Source organism: Nanorana parkeri, unplaced genomic scaffold (genome assembly GCF_000935625.1).
Source record: "Nanorana parkeri isolate BGI_ZX_2015 unplaced genomic scaffold, ASM93562v1 scaffold529, whole genome shotgun sequence".
Classification (NCBI taxonomy): domain Eukaryota; kingdom Metazoa; phylum Chordata; class Amphibia; order Anura; family Dicroglossidae; genus Nanorana; species Nanorana parkeri.
This window is the reverse complement of record NW_017306797.1, coordinates 366,260-383,336: the sequence shown is the minus strand read 5'-3', so window position 1 is coordinate 383,336 and position 17,077 is coordinate 366,260. Positions and strand designations below refer to the sequence as shown.

Below are 17,077 nucleotides of genomic sequence, written 5' to 3'. Positions count from 1 at the left end.
ACCAAAAAAACAAACATGTACCAAGTTTACTTTTTTATCATGATGGCTGTTAGGAAAGGGCCTACTTGACCGAGGATTGTTAAAAAGTTATGACATTGTTATTTATATTAATTCTTAATTTAGCCACACTTGCATTTTTTACAATGTAATTACCCAGTTAATTGGACATGTTTAGTAAAGATAGTACTCACTGTGCACACTGCAGTCTGTAAAATGGCATCAAAACCTCCCTCCGGGGGATCCAGATTTCCAGATATCCTCTCATTCCTAAGTTTATTTCGGAAATCTTCAAGGTTATCGGTGAGACGGATGACATTCTTGAAGGAGAAAGGAGGAGTGCTGTCTGGCCAGGGCTGCTTCAGCCTAAAGGTGAGATAACAAGTGAAGGAGGTGTCATTTAACGTGCAACTCCAACCAAAACGTTTGCTTTAGTTTGGACAGTGTGAGGAAGGGTTAATTAATATGTCAGCTGTTTTCTGCTTTTCCCCCATTTAGGAGGAGATCTCTCTTTTCTTGATCATGGTCACTGAGGCAAGAAATAAATGTATACAACAGGCACACACAGACATAGTTAGTTTCATGGGGAAGGGTAAGAACCTATGTTGATATTCCTTCACTTCCTATTCAAGTGGCGTTAGTGGCCCTAGGTCACAGACTAATTTTGGAATGCAGAAATCTGGCCCTGGTTTGTAAACTGGATCTAAACTCAGATGTTTGAATTAGAGATGCACCAATACCGATACTTGTATTGGTATCAGTGTCGAAACCGAGTATTTGGGGAAGTACTTGCCCAAATGCTCAGATACCTTCCTCAATACCAGAAAGTCCGGTAAGAGGGAGATTTCCTCTGACCGGCAGTGCCGAGAGGGAACATGGAGCCTGTCAATCACCGCTCGCCACAGGGATTCCTCCGTGAGTTTAGTGTCACTTTAACTGACATTATAGATGAATAGAAATAAGTAACAATGTTGCTTTGTATCTCTCTATCTCATTTCTGAGCATCATTTTTTGACAGAAACTCCCAGCTGTCATTCTGACAACTGAGAATTGCCAGCAAATGCAACGAGGGCATGCTGCATATGACCTGTGTACTTCAATTAGGTTTTTTGGGGCATACACAGCACAACCAATGTCCACAACTGGGTATGGTTGTCTGTAAAATCATTAGAAATAAATGAATACAATTATATAAATCATCCATTAAAATGCAGCACATTTTTATATTAGCATTTATCATGTCTTAACTGGAATTTGCCAGATGTTTCTAGAAGCCTTTATCAAGTTATGGCTATCTCTTCAGTCAGCTATCTCTAATGACATCAGACATTTATCAGCGCCATAAGACATATTTGTCAGTTTCTTACAAATATAAGAATATACATTTTCTTACTCAAACACTCTTATATACAGCTTTCTAAGGGACCCATTTTAAAAACAGCAGTATGGTCCAACTATGGCCATACCACTGCTTTTCAATTAAAAGCTCATCCTGCACATGTATAAAGCATAGCAGAATGTTTTAAAATTGTGGTTTGCACATCTCTTCCTTCCGGACTTTGAAGCAACAAAAAACATTTAATTTAATTAATGGGAAAATATAATATTCCAGGAGGAGGAAACAGGTCATGTGACAGGGCTCACCTCCTATAGGCAAGTGTTCTCTGTAGCATTATGCAGAGAACACACCACATGACAAAAGTAGCTCCACAATGTGCTCTGTATTATATAATTTATTGTGAAATACAGTCCCAGTGTGGAGTATTTTCCGAGAACAGAGTGCAAACCATGGTGTCTATAAATAGACTCCAAAGACTCCATTTTGTTAACCTAAGTCCTGTGGCCTTTACTAAATTAATTTTTTGGTCTGTAATCATAGTATCAAAGTTCCCTACTCTTACTATACATTGTAGACATACAGTATGTGCAATGATAAAGGAGGAGGAATAAAATGAGTGAATAGGCCTGGTTGACTTACTTTTCCGGTCTCATATCTGTCTGAGGAACAGAAACTTTATCCACAAACTTCCCAAAGCCAATAGTGTAATTACTGGACATTTTTGAGACGACCTGAGCTGTGGAAGTGAAGAAAAAAAGTACACAAGGTAAAAAAATGAATTGCTCCTATGTGTATACAAAGATACTGTCAGTAATTTTCAACCACGGGGTCAAATTATAGCACCCCTAAAAATAGAAAGCAAAAGCCACACTCTGTTTTGCCATGCTGCATCCATTTGCAGAACAGCACTACATTTCTCAGGACCATGCCAGTTGTGGTAACACATATTACTTTTTATATGTTGTTTGTTCTTACATGCTGACACCCAGCAGAGATAGCTTCTTACTGCCATATTCCACAATCAGGTTTGATGTTTGGAATTTTAGCATCTTGTTTTATATTTTATCTTATGGGTTTTTTTGGCCTTTTATATGGAGGACGATTTGAATACATAGTGCCAGGATATAGCATATTTATCATACACCATCTTCCTATCACACTTAAGCAACACCTTAAAAGTGGGAACCCCTAGTGGTCACACAAGTGCATTTTTGTATTGCACTTTCTCTATTTTTTAGTATTTTTCGGTTTTCTACATAGTATTTTTTTATTAGTGTTTTATTTAAGGTGACACTAAACTCAGGAGTTAAATCTTAAAAATGTATTTGGGTACCTTAACTATTAACATAAATATATCTTATTTGTGTATCACTCAACCGTAGATCCTCAAATCCTCTCTGAATTGGTGCAGACACTGTCCTTCCTTTTGGAGGGTGGCTACTGTTGTTCCCCATGGTCCCTGTGTGCGTTGTAAAGTAGCCACCACTCTAAGCTCGCTCCTGTGATGGACTACAATATCATGTTTAGTTTACTAATTTGTATTGAGATTGTGGTCTATCACAGGAGTGAGCTTCGTGCGATGGCTACTTTACAACACACACAGGGACTATGGGGAACAAAAGTAGCCACCCCCCAGAATGAAGGACAGCGTCAGCTCCAATTCAGAGATGATTTGAGGATCTACAGCCGAGTGATACACAGATATGCTACATTTATATAAATAAATAAGGAATTTAAATGCATTTTTAAGATTTAACTCCTGAGTTTTATGTCACTATAATGTATTTTCTTTTTAACCCCTACGAAGGGCGATTCCTGACCCCATGAAATGTGTTGGATGTGTATATTTTCTTGTAGTCATTTGTGAAGCCAATAAGGTTTTTTTTGGACTCTCGAGACGATTACCTGGCACTCCTTTAGTCTCCTTATACAGCAATATAAACTTGACAGATGTTCTAAGCCAGTGGTTGAGAACTTGTGAAGTATAGCGGGGATCACATCACCACAAGGCCACACATAATATTCAGTACATGTAATGCTAAAGAGCACTGTCACAGACTGCAGACATTTTAGAGGAAATAATGGCCAGAGACTGTGGACATGCTATAGGTTTGGTTGGCAACTGGAGCCATGCTGCAAAAGGCAGTAAGACTAGTAAAGCTCATTTCTATAACAAATCAATGCTTCTAATACCACTACTGACTGCTGGTGTGCCAGGGCCGCACAATCATTATAAAGGCCACATGCGGTCCCTGGATCACAGTTTTGGCTCCAATGTTCTAAGCTTTCCACACTTTATTCAAAATGAAATAGAAAACATGGGCTTTATATATACTTTAAATTCTTTGTGAGTTTTTTTTTAACTGTCCTTACCCAAGTTATCCCCCATTTTCTTAAGATTTTCCAAGTCATCAGACATTGAGTAGGAGAAGTCCATCAAGATATAAAGGTCCACAGGAGTATCCAGAGGCTCAAAAACACGGTATTCAAAGCTCTGCTCCTCGCCAGCACGCAAACGCATAGACATTCGCTGAGGGTAGACTTGTGTTCTGAGTAATTGTGTATTAATCTGTTCTTTCTGTAGACAGAGGAGATGTTACACATACACAGCTGAGTGTAAAAGATGTGTAAAGTGTGTAGCAGACAGGTTATGTGATGTCACCACACTTGTGCTCCCTTAAGGTCTACGAGCCCCTTGCAGTCTTTCCATTTACTGAGCCAGTGAATAGATCAGTGAACAGATGATGCGGCTGCACGGAAAAAAGCCACGCACACCCACACAGAATACAAAGCTAAATAGAAGCCTGCGGTAAAAAGCACTCCATGATTCAGGTAAGTGAGGGGGCAGTTTAAAGGTGGGGGGGTTGGTTGGTGTAAACCTTAAAGGAGAACTATGAGGTGAGTGAAAATCGCTCATCCTCATAGTTCGAGCCAACGTGTGATAATGAAACTGTCACACGTCGGCTCAATAGATCGGGAAGTGAGCGAACACATACCGTTGCGCGCTCGCTTCTCGATCATCTCCCTGCAGAGAGCAGTGACTGTCAGTCACGGCTCCCTGCAGGGATTCCCCCTCTCCGCTCCGATTCCCCCTCTCCGCTCCGACAGGGTAGGGGGTGGGTACAGCTGGCTCTGCCTCTAGATAGGCAGAGCCAGCTGTCACTCACGCAGCTGGGTGGATCTCGACAGCATTGTCGGGATCTGTCCCAGCTGCGGTCTCAGTATACCGCGAGCTGTAGCTCACGATAACGGGAGGATGCCAGTATATGTCCTCCCGTGACCCTTAAGTGAACTATGGGGAAAAACACTTACCCCATAGTTCTCTTTTAACTGAATGGCACTCTGTGTCAAATTACTGCCATTTTTCTCTTTTATAAAATACTTGTTTTCACCTTTTTTCCAGCCACTTCTTGTCTATGTGCATGTACTCCAGTAGTGACTGAAGGTCATTGTTCAGGACACTGGTGGGACAGGCCTGTGCAATAAATCCATAGTCTCCACTGGAAGTGCATGTGAGAGAGTGACAATGCAAAACAACAATTCAAAACCAGGGCCGGAGCGTTGTCACCACATAACAGGAAGTGTCTGCACAAAGACCTTCATGGCAAGATCACCAGTTACTTTTTTTTTTATGAAACCTAAATATTTAAAAAGACTGAAAATGACTTTTGAAATTACAATGGCATCCTAAAGACAATATGCAGTTTCACTGATCACGTTTACATTTACTTTAACTGGTAGTGAGTGCTGTATTGTAAGTGCTGAGTTAGTGTAAGTGAATGTATTGCTTTTTGAAATCCTATTTATTTCAAGTCATTGTGGAATTACAATTCCCAGCATGTATGCCCAGCCTCTGACTGGTGAGAGAGCCAGCTGTTCTGTCCAAGATTGTCTAAATATGAACCAGACTTATGAACAGTATCTAAAAAATACATTACACTTGTCATAAGAGAAGCATGATGTCTTCCATTGCTGTTCTTGAATTTCTTATATTTTCTTGTCCTGGCCAGGGACAAAATACTGCAGCCAAAGCATCAATATGAAAGCCAGCCAATGAATCAGAAAGAGAGTTGCCAGCAAGCAAGGCTAACCAGGAGCTATTGGGATCTGCTTAAGGTCAAGTCTCACCATAAGAGTCCGAACTTCACTCTCCATGTAAACGATTCCCGCTCTACTGCATCCATACTCAAGGAGATTACTCTGCAGGTCACAGCGAACATTGTGGAAATGCTAAAAGAATAAAGAAAAATTGGTGAAAATCACTGATAACCAATCCCCTTCCTAAATATTAGAACTGGAGTCTACAGAACTATAAACTATGATGACTCATCCAAAAATGAGGACAATTGCATAGAACATTTTGGAGCTTTGACATTTTCATCACAGAGCATAATACTGTGCTCACACTATGCTCATCTCTGTTACAAGTCAAATGTTGTTTATAACACAACCTTCTGTAATAAGCGATGGTAATAAGCAAATCATGGAAACCCATACTAGCTAATTAGAATTCAGATGCCCTCTGACAATGGTACTCTGCAATCTCATGGTTTACTATGGGTAGCTGCTCTTTGCACATTATGCTAGTTTCTTGCACTGCTTTACACAATTGCTGGCTTCAACTAATATATATCTAAAAGGGTTATTCACAAAAGGGTGAAGGGTTTGGAGAAGGCAGGAGAAGTGAACAATCTAGGACAACATAGCTCAACTAGAAAGTGAGCTGAATTGGAGAATTTTTCCAAATCAGTTATTTTGGCCTAGATTGTTCACTTCTCCTGACTTCTCCAAACTCTTCACCCTTTTGTGAATAACCCTGTAAGTGTAGTATGCCAAGCACCGTGTGAGCTGAATTGGAATTTTTTTCCAAATCAGTTCTGTTGGCCTAGATTGTTCACTTCTCCTGTCTTCTTCAAACCCTTAACTCTATTGTGAATAGCCCTGTAAGTGTAGTATGCCAAGCAACGTGACCAGCTTTGAAGTTAAGGGGTAACATCAATGCCAGACTATAAGCGGTATTCTGTTGTATTTAAATGACTTAAAGTGATCACGTTCTTTGTCCATACTTGTGAAAGCAGCAGATTTAACTTCCTCCATACCCAGCAGTACGTATTCACCTTGCCTTCACTTTGCTTGATAACCTGGAGCATAAGAGAAATGCCAGGCATTTCTGATTATGGGGAACATGTGACTAATTTACTATTCTAATGTGACAGCGCTGGTGCCGAGTGATTGACTGCTCCAGCACCCAGTGTTGTCAAAAGGAATCTTGGAGAGAGTTCTCAGCCCTGTGTAAGCTTCAAGTCATGACTTAGAGCTTTGCACAGAGCTTCCATTCCTCATTCTCACCAAGTGAACCAAGGGAAAGTAAGCATGTACTGCTGGGGAGGGAGGGAGATATGTGAACCTCCTGTTTTGTCCTCCATTGGCAATGGAAATGTCCACCCAAAGCTATCTCAGTTTTTGGTATATGCATCTAATGCATTCTGATGCTCCTCGTGGACATTGGGGTGAGATTTTAGGTCAGTTAACCCTACATTTGTTTAACTTATATTATGTAGGTGTAGGAACATCATGGAGGAAGGGATAAGGAATTCTTTAATGGGTATAAAAAGGGCTGGGAACTATGGCAAGGAGATCTCTCTGTGGATGACCATGTACATATCAGTGATAGTCAACTTATCACTTCAAAGTCGACTAATCCTTCAAGGAAATCCTATCAGGATGTGTTATAAATTGCAATGCTTCTACAGGTCTTCTATACCAGGATTGTTTTTTTATTTACTGAAACATTTTTATTTATTTTTTTAAATACATACTATCTATAAAATTCTGCCAGTGAGAGTCAGGGTTAGATTTTCACACTATATTTTAATCATCATATGACTAGAACCTTAAAGTGGACCTGTGTTTTACCTATGCAGGGAGTGTCATCATACTATCCAATCTTGAGTGAATATACTAATATACCTAGGTCAACTGTGTAATAAAGAAATCCCCACTAGTTAAGCCTCAGCCTTGCCTTAGTTTTATAACTGAGTTCTAGGACCAATCATGATCATCAACTTTCAGGATCTGTCAGACTGACTGACGTCTGCGGGGCTCCTTTGCACTGTTGTTGGCTAATTTCCAGCTAATTACATCTGTAACCTATTATCACCCGAGCAAAATGCTTAATTTTAAATAATTTGTGCTACATGTTTCATTGGTCCACGTTTGGAATTAGCCAAAGGCTAAGGGTAGATCAAGTATTTGTGGTGTATTACCGTACCTATGTTAATGTGTGATATGTTGTGCATTAACTTGCGTTGGCATAAGGTGGACCATACATCTTGAATAGGCTGCCAAAATGCAGTTTTTAACAGACCTGTATCATTTCTTGCAATGCACTGCACCACTAGACAAAGATGGTTCACATCTGTGAATTGCTGTTCACTAAAAGGCATCCTAATATCCGCGATGTAATGAAGATGATTAAAAGGGAGACATGTGTATAGTGCAGCCATGTCTTCTCCATAGCTACTGTGGAGGAATGTGCGTAGTCACCCAAGGGAAGGGAGTGTGTTATTCACAGGAAAAAACAAAAAAAACAAATAAACCCTGAAAAAAGTAATGCTAGCACCTCATCTAAGGACCAATAAGCTGCAATATATTATATTTGCATTTTAACCATCACCTTACATCATATATTATATACAAAGACTTGTCAACTCTTTACTCTTTTAGAAACTAAAAAATAAAGATGGTGATCTGAATATGCCTTACCTCATCTGTACAATAGGAACAGTCCTTATCCACACGAATACATTCTGAACAGGTCTTTGCTCTGGAAGCCACACATCGGTTTACTGTAATCACAAAGATGCGTTGATTAAAATGGAATTAGGTTTCCAGTTTCAGGGGCCAAGCAGAGTCCCTTCCTCACTGTGTAGCTTTGAGGAAGGGATGCTACGTTGGCTAGTTTAAAATATGTGCCATTATTTGCAATAAACAATATTTTCATTGCAACATCTCTGAGGCTCTGCACGCCACTTTCCGTGACAATCACCAGGAGCACCTATCTTATATACAACGCTCACAACGCTGTATTGCGTGCAGCAGGCACTTTCAACAGTGTATGACATCTCACATGCAATGCAGTATTCCTGAGCACTGCTGGAACCATGCATGGAATTGCAGGCGGTATTATATATTAAAATAACGACACGTACAACAAAATATTTGGAAATAAATGGCCGCGGCACTTTTATTGGTTTATTAATTTTTTTCTCTTAAATTGTATTTTATCAAAACCATTAACATCTTAACCATTAAACCAACCGTAGATTGCTCAGCCATAAGACTCAAGCAATAACTCAAAAAATTATAAACCAAACTTAAAGTCCCCCTCTATTAAGAGGTGACACTACCACATAAAAGCCCGCGACGTGATATTAACCTGTTTGCTAAATTTAACATATAAGTAAAAATGCTATAAGGGAGGGAGGGTGGGAAGCTTGCTGTGATGAAAATCCAGCCGAGTGCCTCTTTGTCTTTGCGTGTCCCCTTTTATAGGCAGCTGTCAGAAAATTCTAGAACGGCACGAGCCTTGGTTTTCCCGCCTAGCAACAGCTGTCTTAAAGTGGAACGCACCTCCTAAAGTCCCTGGAATCTTCCAGAAACGGCACGAGCTAGGGATTTTCCCGCCGAAAACACCAGGTAAGTTTTTCTTAAAGGGAAACACACTCTAATTTATGAGGGAAATTTATAATTAATTATTTTTATTTTTTTATTTTTTTATTTTATTATTTAATAAAAAACAGTTTGTTAACCCTGTTTACCTCACAATCATACACTTTAACCGCCGCAATCCCATGAAAGTGGGAGCCCAAATTCTCACAGGTTCATTTTGTTTGCTTGTGACTCCTGGCTACTTAAACCTTCAATGGAATCTGAGTTTATATCTCACAAAACCAATGGCTGGCTCATTAAATGAAATTCTCTTGCGTACTCGGAAATGAAATGAGTCATGCTGGTGTTTTTTTATATCTGTCTGATCTTAAATGGTTCCCCTGGCAACTTTAATACAAAAGTGTAAACTATTAACGAGGCATTTGCAGGCTACACTTTAAACTACTCTACATTGCTCAGAATGCCTGCAGAGCAAAAGTCGTAGTCCTTGGTAATGGTCGTGCATGTGACGCACCGTTCTGAGGGTGGTGCGCATATAGCTCCCCCAGTGGTGGGTTGTTAAGCCAGTTCCTGCATCGGGGGCCTACTGAATTGTTTCCAGTGACGGAAGCTCCATAAACACATCAGGAAACACGGTCACTTAGTTATGAGCGGTCCTTCTGAATCAATGGTTCCAGGCCTCATCCGTTGTGGACCCACTGAACACCCGGCCAAAAGTCTATAGCTGGGATGGGCAACTCCGGTCTTCCAGCTGTGCATTAACTACAAATCCCAACTTGCTTCTGCCTCTGGGAGTCATACCTGTAACTTTCAGTTTTGCAATGCCTCATGGAACTTGTAGTTCAATAACAGCTGAAGAGTCAGAGTTGTTCACCCCCGAGGCGTGTTCCTTCCTTAGCCAAGCACTGAATAGCTGTTTTGCAGTACTTCAATTTGCTGCAGCAGCTTTACTGAAAGCTTTGGCTGCACAGTGCTAAGCAAAATATTTTTGACTAATAAATACCATTTTCCAACGAATATTTGGTGTGCTCGTCCACCAAAACATTGAATGTTTGAATTAATTTCCTCCTTCAGGGTTCAGGCACCTTTCTTCAGAGATGCCAGGTCTGCCCACAGTAAAAATGGCCGCTGGTGCTCTGTCCCCACTTTCTCCATCACACTCAGCGCTCTACATCCACATTCACTTCCGCTGTGAGTGTGAGTTAAAGTGCTGAGCGCTGACTTGCGGCACAGCATTCAGTGGCGGTTTTTCTTACTCAGCACTTGCAGCAGCTAAGCAGCTGAATGGTCCTCTGGTCTACAGAGTCTTAGGTTGCCATGGTGGTCACACCATGAAACTCATGACATTACCAACCTGTCAGCCTGCCCACCTTCACCAGGCCATCACTTAACACCTGACTGAGTTCCCCTCATGTCCACAGGAATAAAGAGAGTTTACATCCTGCTTTCACTTTACTGCAGGGGAACTTGCATAATACCAGTCCACAGATAAACATTACTTTACCTTGTATGGCTGCAGGTCTCTTGCCAACTAACAGGGAAATCTTTAAAAGCTTTCAGCTAATCTGGGTGTGCCCACTCCGGAGAGACAAATGACTTCTCCCCTTCCCAAAGCAGCAGCCACGAGGCAAATAAAGCAAATCTCCTTTTTATTTATTTCCACCAGTATACACTTATATTTTCTTCACTTTGCTACAAGTCTAATCAGCATTGTGAGTCCAAGAAGATACCTAGTGCTTTCAGGTATGGAGGAGCATGTGATGTGACCGTGCTAGGCCAATCATAGCTATGTGTAAGAACAGGGGTGGGCCAACTCTGGCCCTCCAGCTTTTGTGGAACTACAAATCCCATGAGGCACTACAAGATGCTCACAGCCACAGCCATGACTCCCAGAGAAAGATGCATGATGGGATTTGTAGCTTCATTACAGCTGGAGGGAGGGAGTTTGCCCACCACTGGGTGTAGAGGTATATGCTGCTATAGAGGGCTAAGTTAAAGTGAAGCTGTTGCTTTGCCCTGTACAGTAATTGTCAGAAAACTTCCATCACCTTCAACCAGGTTGCTGTTGCAAAAATCACACAATCACCTAATCACCTTGATCCTTTCAGTCATGTAAAGGTGCATTCACACCAAAATCGGCAGGAAATCGCAAGTCAACGGAGGGTCCGTTGACTTACAATTGCACCATCCGATCTCCTTCCGCTCCGTTGCGATCTATTTTTCAATGCTAACAGAAGGACACCAAAAAATGAATTGGTGTGAATGGGGCTAGTTCACACCGGTTCCGTTGTGTTACGTTGCACTGAAAAAAAGTAGTGCTAGTGCAATGTTCTACTTTTTTTTCCCCAGTGCAAAGTAAACTAGCGTAACGCAACGAAACGGAGTGGTGTAACTGAAAAAATGTAGCGCAATGCAACGCATCCAGTGTGAATGGGCCCTACAAGGTAGTTTAAAGGAGAACTATGGGGTCTGGGCTTTTCCCCATAGTTCTCCTAAGGGTCATGGGAGAACACAAACTAGCATCCTCCCATGACCCAAAGCTCAGTATACCGCGAGTTACAGCTCGGAGTATTCTGAGACCGCCGCAGACGGATCCTGACAATACTCTGGATCCACCCAGCTGCAGGATTGACAGCTGGCTCTGCCTATCCAGAGGCAGAGCCAGCTGTGCACACCCCCTCCCCTGTCCGTTCCGCCAGTCAGCGCTGGAGGATCGGACAGGGGAGGGAGGGAATCGCTGCTGTGAGTGACAGTCACGGCTCTCTGCAGGGATAGATCAAGAAGTTTCATTGTCACAGGTCGGCTCAGATTATGAGGCTGAGTGAAAATCACTCGCCTCATTATTTTCCTTTAAATAGGTTAAGTTTCCTGTGAGTATAGTTACCTTAAAGTGTATGTCAGCCCAAAATAAAAAGAAAAAAACATATGCAGTACATCTGCAATTAGGAATTCACAGATACCAATACTAGTATCGGTATCGGTGCTGATACCGAGTATTTGGGGGAGTACTCGTACTCTCCCAAATGCTCTGATACCTACCGCCGATATCGAAACTTACGGTCAGAGGGAGATCTCCTCTGACCGACAGTGCGACGAGGTAACATGAATCGCCGCCTGGCTTCCAGATTGTCCGGAAAGCCGGCTTCATGATGTTTGGCCGGCTCCATGCTGATTGGCCGGGAAGCCGGCTTCTCAGCCAATTATCATAAAGCCGGTCAAACAGCATGGAGCCGGCCTCCCGGCCAATCAGGAAGCCGGGTGGAGGGTAATGACCCAGCTGATTGGCTTCCTGGCCAATCAGGAAGCCAGGCTTGGGTAATGACCTGCCTCCCAGCTTCCTGGTTGGCCATGAAGCCGGCTCCATACCAGCGGAAGTACTGGTATTGGTACTCGGTATTGGGGAGTACCAAAATATAAATATCAGTACTCGTACTGAATACCGAAAAAACGGTATCGTTGCATCCCCATCTGCAATCCATGCACATTTCTCCACATTTAACCACTTCCTGCCGGTTTATGTAATTGTACGTCATCCGCTGGAAGTGGTTATGGCAAGAACACGGCTGCCGTTTTAAACAGCAGGCGATTGCTGTTTAAATACAAGTGATCCGGCGTCTGTACAGGCGCCAGATCGCTTGTACAGTACGGCGCCGTGTCCCCCTCCCCCCCTCTGCGGCCGCTGGTGTCGCCATCGGCTTCCCGGACTCATCTGTCCCTCGTGTAAGCCCAGGAGCGGCATGGAGGGTCTCCTCTGATAGATCGGAGGAAAGAACAGCGGCTTCCAGCCACTGATATCTCCTCTGATCACTGGACCCAGAAGTGATGTGCATTACATCATTTCTGGTGTCACTGTACACAGTCTCCGGCTCTTGGATAGAGCCAGAACAAGAAGCTGATGAAGCAAATCTCTGCTTCATCAGCTTCTTTGGGGTCCCTAGGTGACATTAGTGGTCTGAAACACCCCGGATGTCTCCATAAAGAGGACCTGTCACAATAAATTTGCTATTACATAGGGGGCTTGGTATCCCCCTATGCAGTAGCAATAAAACTGAGTGTTAAAAATTTTTTACAAAATTAAAGTAACATAAAAAAAATAAAAAATGCAAATTTTTTTTAAAAGTCCCCCTCCCCCCACGTGCACACACATACAACACAAACACGCGTCGGATGCGCCTACGTGCAAAAAAAAAAAAATTGCGCCACACATGTTATATAACTGATGAGCCGTAAAAGCGTTGCCTATGGAAAATGTTGGTTATTGTAGTTTTTTGCGGTTTCACGGATGCACGCAATTTTAAGGCTTGACATGTTTGGTATCTATTTACCCCGCGTGACCCCGTCTTTTATATTTTACAAAAAAATTGGGCATTATATTCTGTTTCTGTGCACTAAATTTCATTTTAGAATATTTTATCCTAAAATATTTGTTTGATTAACATTTGCGCAAATACTGTGCCACATAAAAAATTGCAACTAGCATCTTTTTATTCTACAAGGCCCCTGCTTTCAGAAAATATAAAATTGTTTGGGGGGTCTGAAGTTATTTTCTAGCCAAAAATTCTGACTTTATCATGTGTGTGCAAATGTAAGAAATTGCTCCAGGTAGCAAGTGGTTAACTACAATTTTCTTCAATGATCCACATGTGGACCAAAAGTGCAAGGAAAACAATCCTATTTCATGGAGGATACATAATATCACCTATATGCCTTGTTTTCCCTGCACTTTTCTCCACATTTGGATCATTGAAGAAATCTTTGGATACTTATTGTTAATTGTTTCCGGTTCCTATTTATATGAGATATAAATATACTATATACACATATTCTACAACAAGGGTAAAAAGTAAAGTATTTATATTTACAGCAAAACCCAACATAACACATCCTACAGCACCCCCACTAACCCTGCATACTCTGGCGTTGGGGTGAGAGCTATTCTGAGTTTCGTATATTTCTAGAGTTTGTGTGACGTTTATCACACATACACACACATCATTCCACAGTGACATAATTGATGCACATTCCGGCCCTTTCACACTGCCTTCATCCAAGTTGCAGAGCATTGCACTCATTTGTGTGACTTTTTCAAAAATGGGAGAGTCAGAGCAGTTTTAAAGGATGTCTATGGTAAAAAAATAAAAATAAACCTGTATTTTTATATTGAATTTCCATAAGTTCTGTCCCACTGCTAATAACCATATCCATCTAGAAGTCTGTAAACTTACTTATTGAAGATAACCGTAGAATGTACTTCCTCAATTTCACTCAGCCCTTTGAATATCCACTTCCTTGTGTCACCACTCCAACTAAGCCTGCCATCTGAACAACAACTCAACGTCTGAACAATGTAACATCAGCACTGCTTGCTGGACGCAATGCATGATGGGATATGTAGTCTTGAGAAATCAAGATTGCATCACATCCAGCAGAAGTGAAAGAGAAGCAAAGCACACTAGGAATGCAGGAAGTTGATGAAAGTGATGGGCAGACGGAAGGCAGCACTCATTACATAAAAGGGATTTTTTCAAGTAAGCTTTGTTTGCATCATCAACAACAACTCTAGTATGTATTCCTATTACAATTCTGCTATTACAACAGGATAGTGTATGCTGGGACTCCCCTTTAACCCTTTAGCTGCCAAGGCCTTTTTTGTGTTTTTTCACATACTGTATGGTATAATCCACATTTTAGGCCTGGAAATTTCTCAAAACCCCCCAAAACATTATGGGGGTTATTTACTATTGAGCCGAGGGATACAGCCGTAGCTTCGGCTGATCCTTCAGCTCTCTTCGGGGGCGGAGGTTCAGTCGAACCAAAGGGCGGCTGTACAGGCTATTCACAATAGCCCGTACAGCAGCCGAAGGCGGCCGAGTGGCTCAGCCGAGCCGAAGGCAAATGCTTCGGCTCGACTGAGCCGAAGTGACAGCCGAAGCGGGGAGAACAGCCTGCTGAATGCCGGCCGTTCCCCGTGCAAATGACAGCTGGGCGGAGCCAGCTGTGATCTCACGGCTGGCTCCGCCCAGTTGTAATGACAGATCAGTGTCCCCAAATGACTTGCGGACGCTGATCTGTCATTAAACAATAACAACTGGGCGGAGCCAACCGTGATGCCACGACCAGCTCCGCCCAGTTGTTATTCATTGGCGGAGACCTGCTAGGAGACTCTAGCAGGTGCTGGCCAATAGGAAACAGTTGGGCGGAGCTAGCTGTCACTTCTAGCTCCACCCAATTTTTTTGATATAATGTTTTTCTTCTTTAAAATATCTTTATTTATTTTGTAATTTTACAATTTTTTATCATTTTACAAATACATTTTCAAGTTTTTTTTTTTTTCCAACTCGGATTTTGGATCGGCTGAGTCTAAGTCCCTCTGCACTTCAGCTCAGCCGAACATGTTCGGCTGACCAAAGGCAGGCATACAGAGCTGATGTAAAAAAGATGCAGGCCAATGTAAAAAAGACAATTAAATCCATTGATGGATTAATAAAAAAAGCAAGTGACAAGATAAGATAAGATTAAGGAGTGCAGTCGATCTAACAGTGGGCATTGATATACTTCCTAGCTGTCCCTCATTTCAAGGTACTGTCACTCTTTTGAAACCAAAGTCCCCTGTCCCTCTTAACCCCTCACTTGTCCCTCTTTTTAGTCTAATGTATCTCAATAAAAAATGTATTATCTATCTATCTATCTATCTATCTATCTATCTATCTATCTATCTATCTATCTATCAACATTGTTTTACTGCAGCTAAGCTTGTATCCAGCCTCTAAATGATTGCATTTGTTATTTTAAAAGACCAGCATAAAGGAAAATAAGTGGTGGAAAAGAATTACTTGTGGGTGTAACCAATCACTTTTTGCATATTAGTTCTTCATTATCTGCATCACTGGAGGTGTGGCAGGGAGTATGTATTTTGCTTATATACTTTGTACTATGAAGTGTCCCTTTTTCTTGTCTCAGAAAGTTAGGCAGGTATGGACACTGACAGGGTACATATATCCCGGAAAGGTTTACTCCGCTCTATCTAGCAGACTAAACCAGTCCCTGCGTTCTGTTTTTTTCCTCTGACATCAGGGCCGCCGAACGCCGTCAGTCAGAGAAAAAAAACAAAAAACCAGCATAGGAATGCACAGCTAGATTGCTATTGGCTATTTTACTTTGCAATAGCCAATAGCAGACTAGCTATTGCACCCACCCACTGCTGCTGTCAATCAGCAGAGGTGGACCTGAAGTTCTCCATAAGGTCTTCTTCTAGTGATTGACAGCAGCAAATTGCTTTTTTCAGGTTGGGATCCCTGCAAGATTCTCACAGCCATAGGCATGACCCATAGAGATAGATGCATCATGGGATTTGTAGTTTCACCACAGCTGGCGGGCAGAATTTTGCCCACCCCGGCTTACAGATTAGCTTTTATATAGGCGAACCACTTACCTTTGTTGCAGTTGCCAAACGATATACTCAGAAGCAGCAGCAGAGCCCCCAGAAGGTGAGGGGCGGGCATCTCCCCACCTACAAGGCAAACAAACAAAATTGCTAAATCAAAATTAGAAATCTGACAAACGTTCTGTGGATCAGCACAACAGAGTTTAGAAAGTAGGCAGAGCAAGGGTAGGCAAACTTCAGCACTCCAGCTGTTGTGGAACTACAAGTCCCATGAGGCATTGCAAGACTCTGACAGCCACGGGCAGGACTGAGACAGAGGCATGATGGGACTTGTAATTCACCACAGCTGGAGTGTGGTTTTGTGTGAGGAGAGGTTTTGAGAGAGCACTTTCACATCCATTCACAACTAGACCGAGCGCAACTTATTTGCCACATAATAGACTCACTTATACACAAAGTTGCTGCTGGTCTATTTAGTTATTTAGATTTCGAGTCACTCATTCCCAGCGCAGTGATTTTTGATTATTACTATTTTGGAGTGTTGAGGTTGCCTACCCCTTAGTATATGATAACTTATTTGTTTACAGAAGTAAACATGAAATGTCAAACAAAAGATTATTGCTTGTCCTCACTAGAATGGTACTTAACTAACTAAAGTGATGTGAATCTTGTATTCTAGTTTTAGA

General features: G+C 41.9%; 1 protein-coding gene across 2 annotated transcripts in view; it reads right to left on the bottom strand.

Moving 5' to 3' along the window:
* The window catches only part of ITGB4 (integrin subunit beta 4), an 89,947-nt gene that overhangs the window by 52,917 nt on the left and 19,953 nt on the right, over positions 1–17,077 (bottom strand). For both annotated transcript variants that reach the window (XM_018561545.1, XM_018561546.1), the window contains exons 2-7: positions 16,440–16,517; positions 8,102–8,184; positions 5,465–5,566; positions 3,710–3,914; positions 1,976–2,072; positions 192–363 (exon numbers count right to left, since the gene is read on the bottom strand). In XM_018561545.1, the coding sequence (XP_018417047.1) occupies positions 192–363; positions 1,976–2,072; positions 3,710–3,914; positions 5,465–5,566; positions 8,102–8,184; positions 16,440–16,509 (729 nt within the window). In that variant the 5' untranslated portion in view covers positions 16,510–16,517. The remainder of the gene's footprint in view (positions 1–191; positions 364–1,975; positions 2,073–3,709; positions 3,915–5,464; positions 5,567–8,101; positions 8,185–16,439; positions 16,518–17,077) is intronic.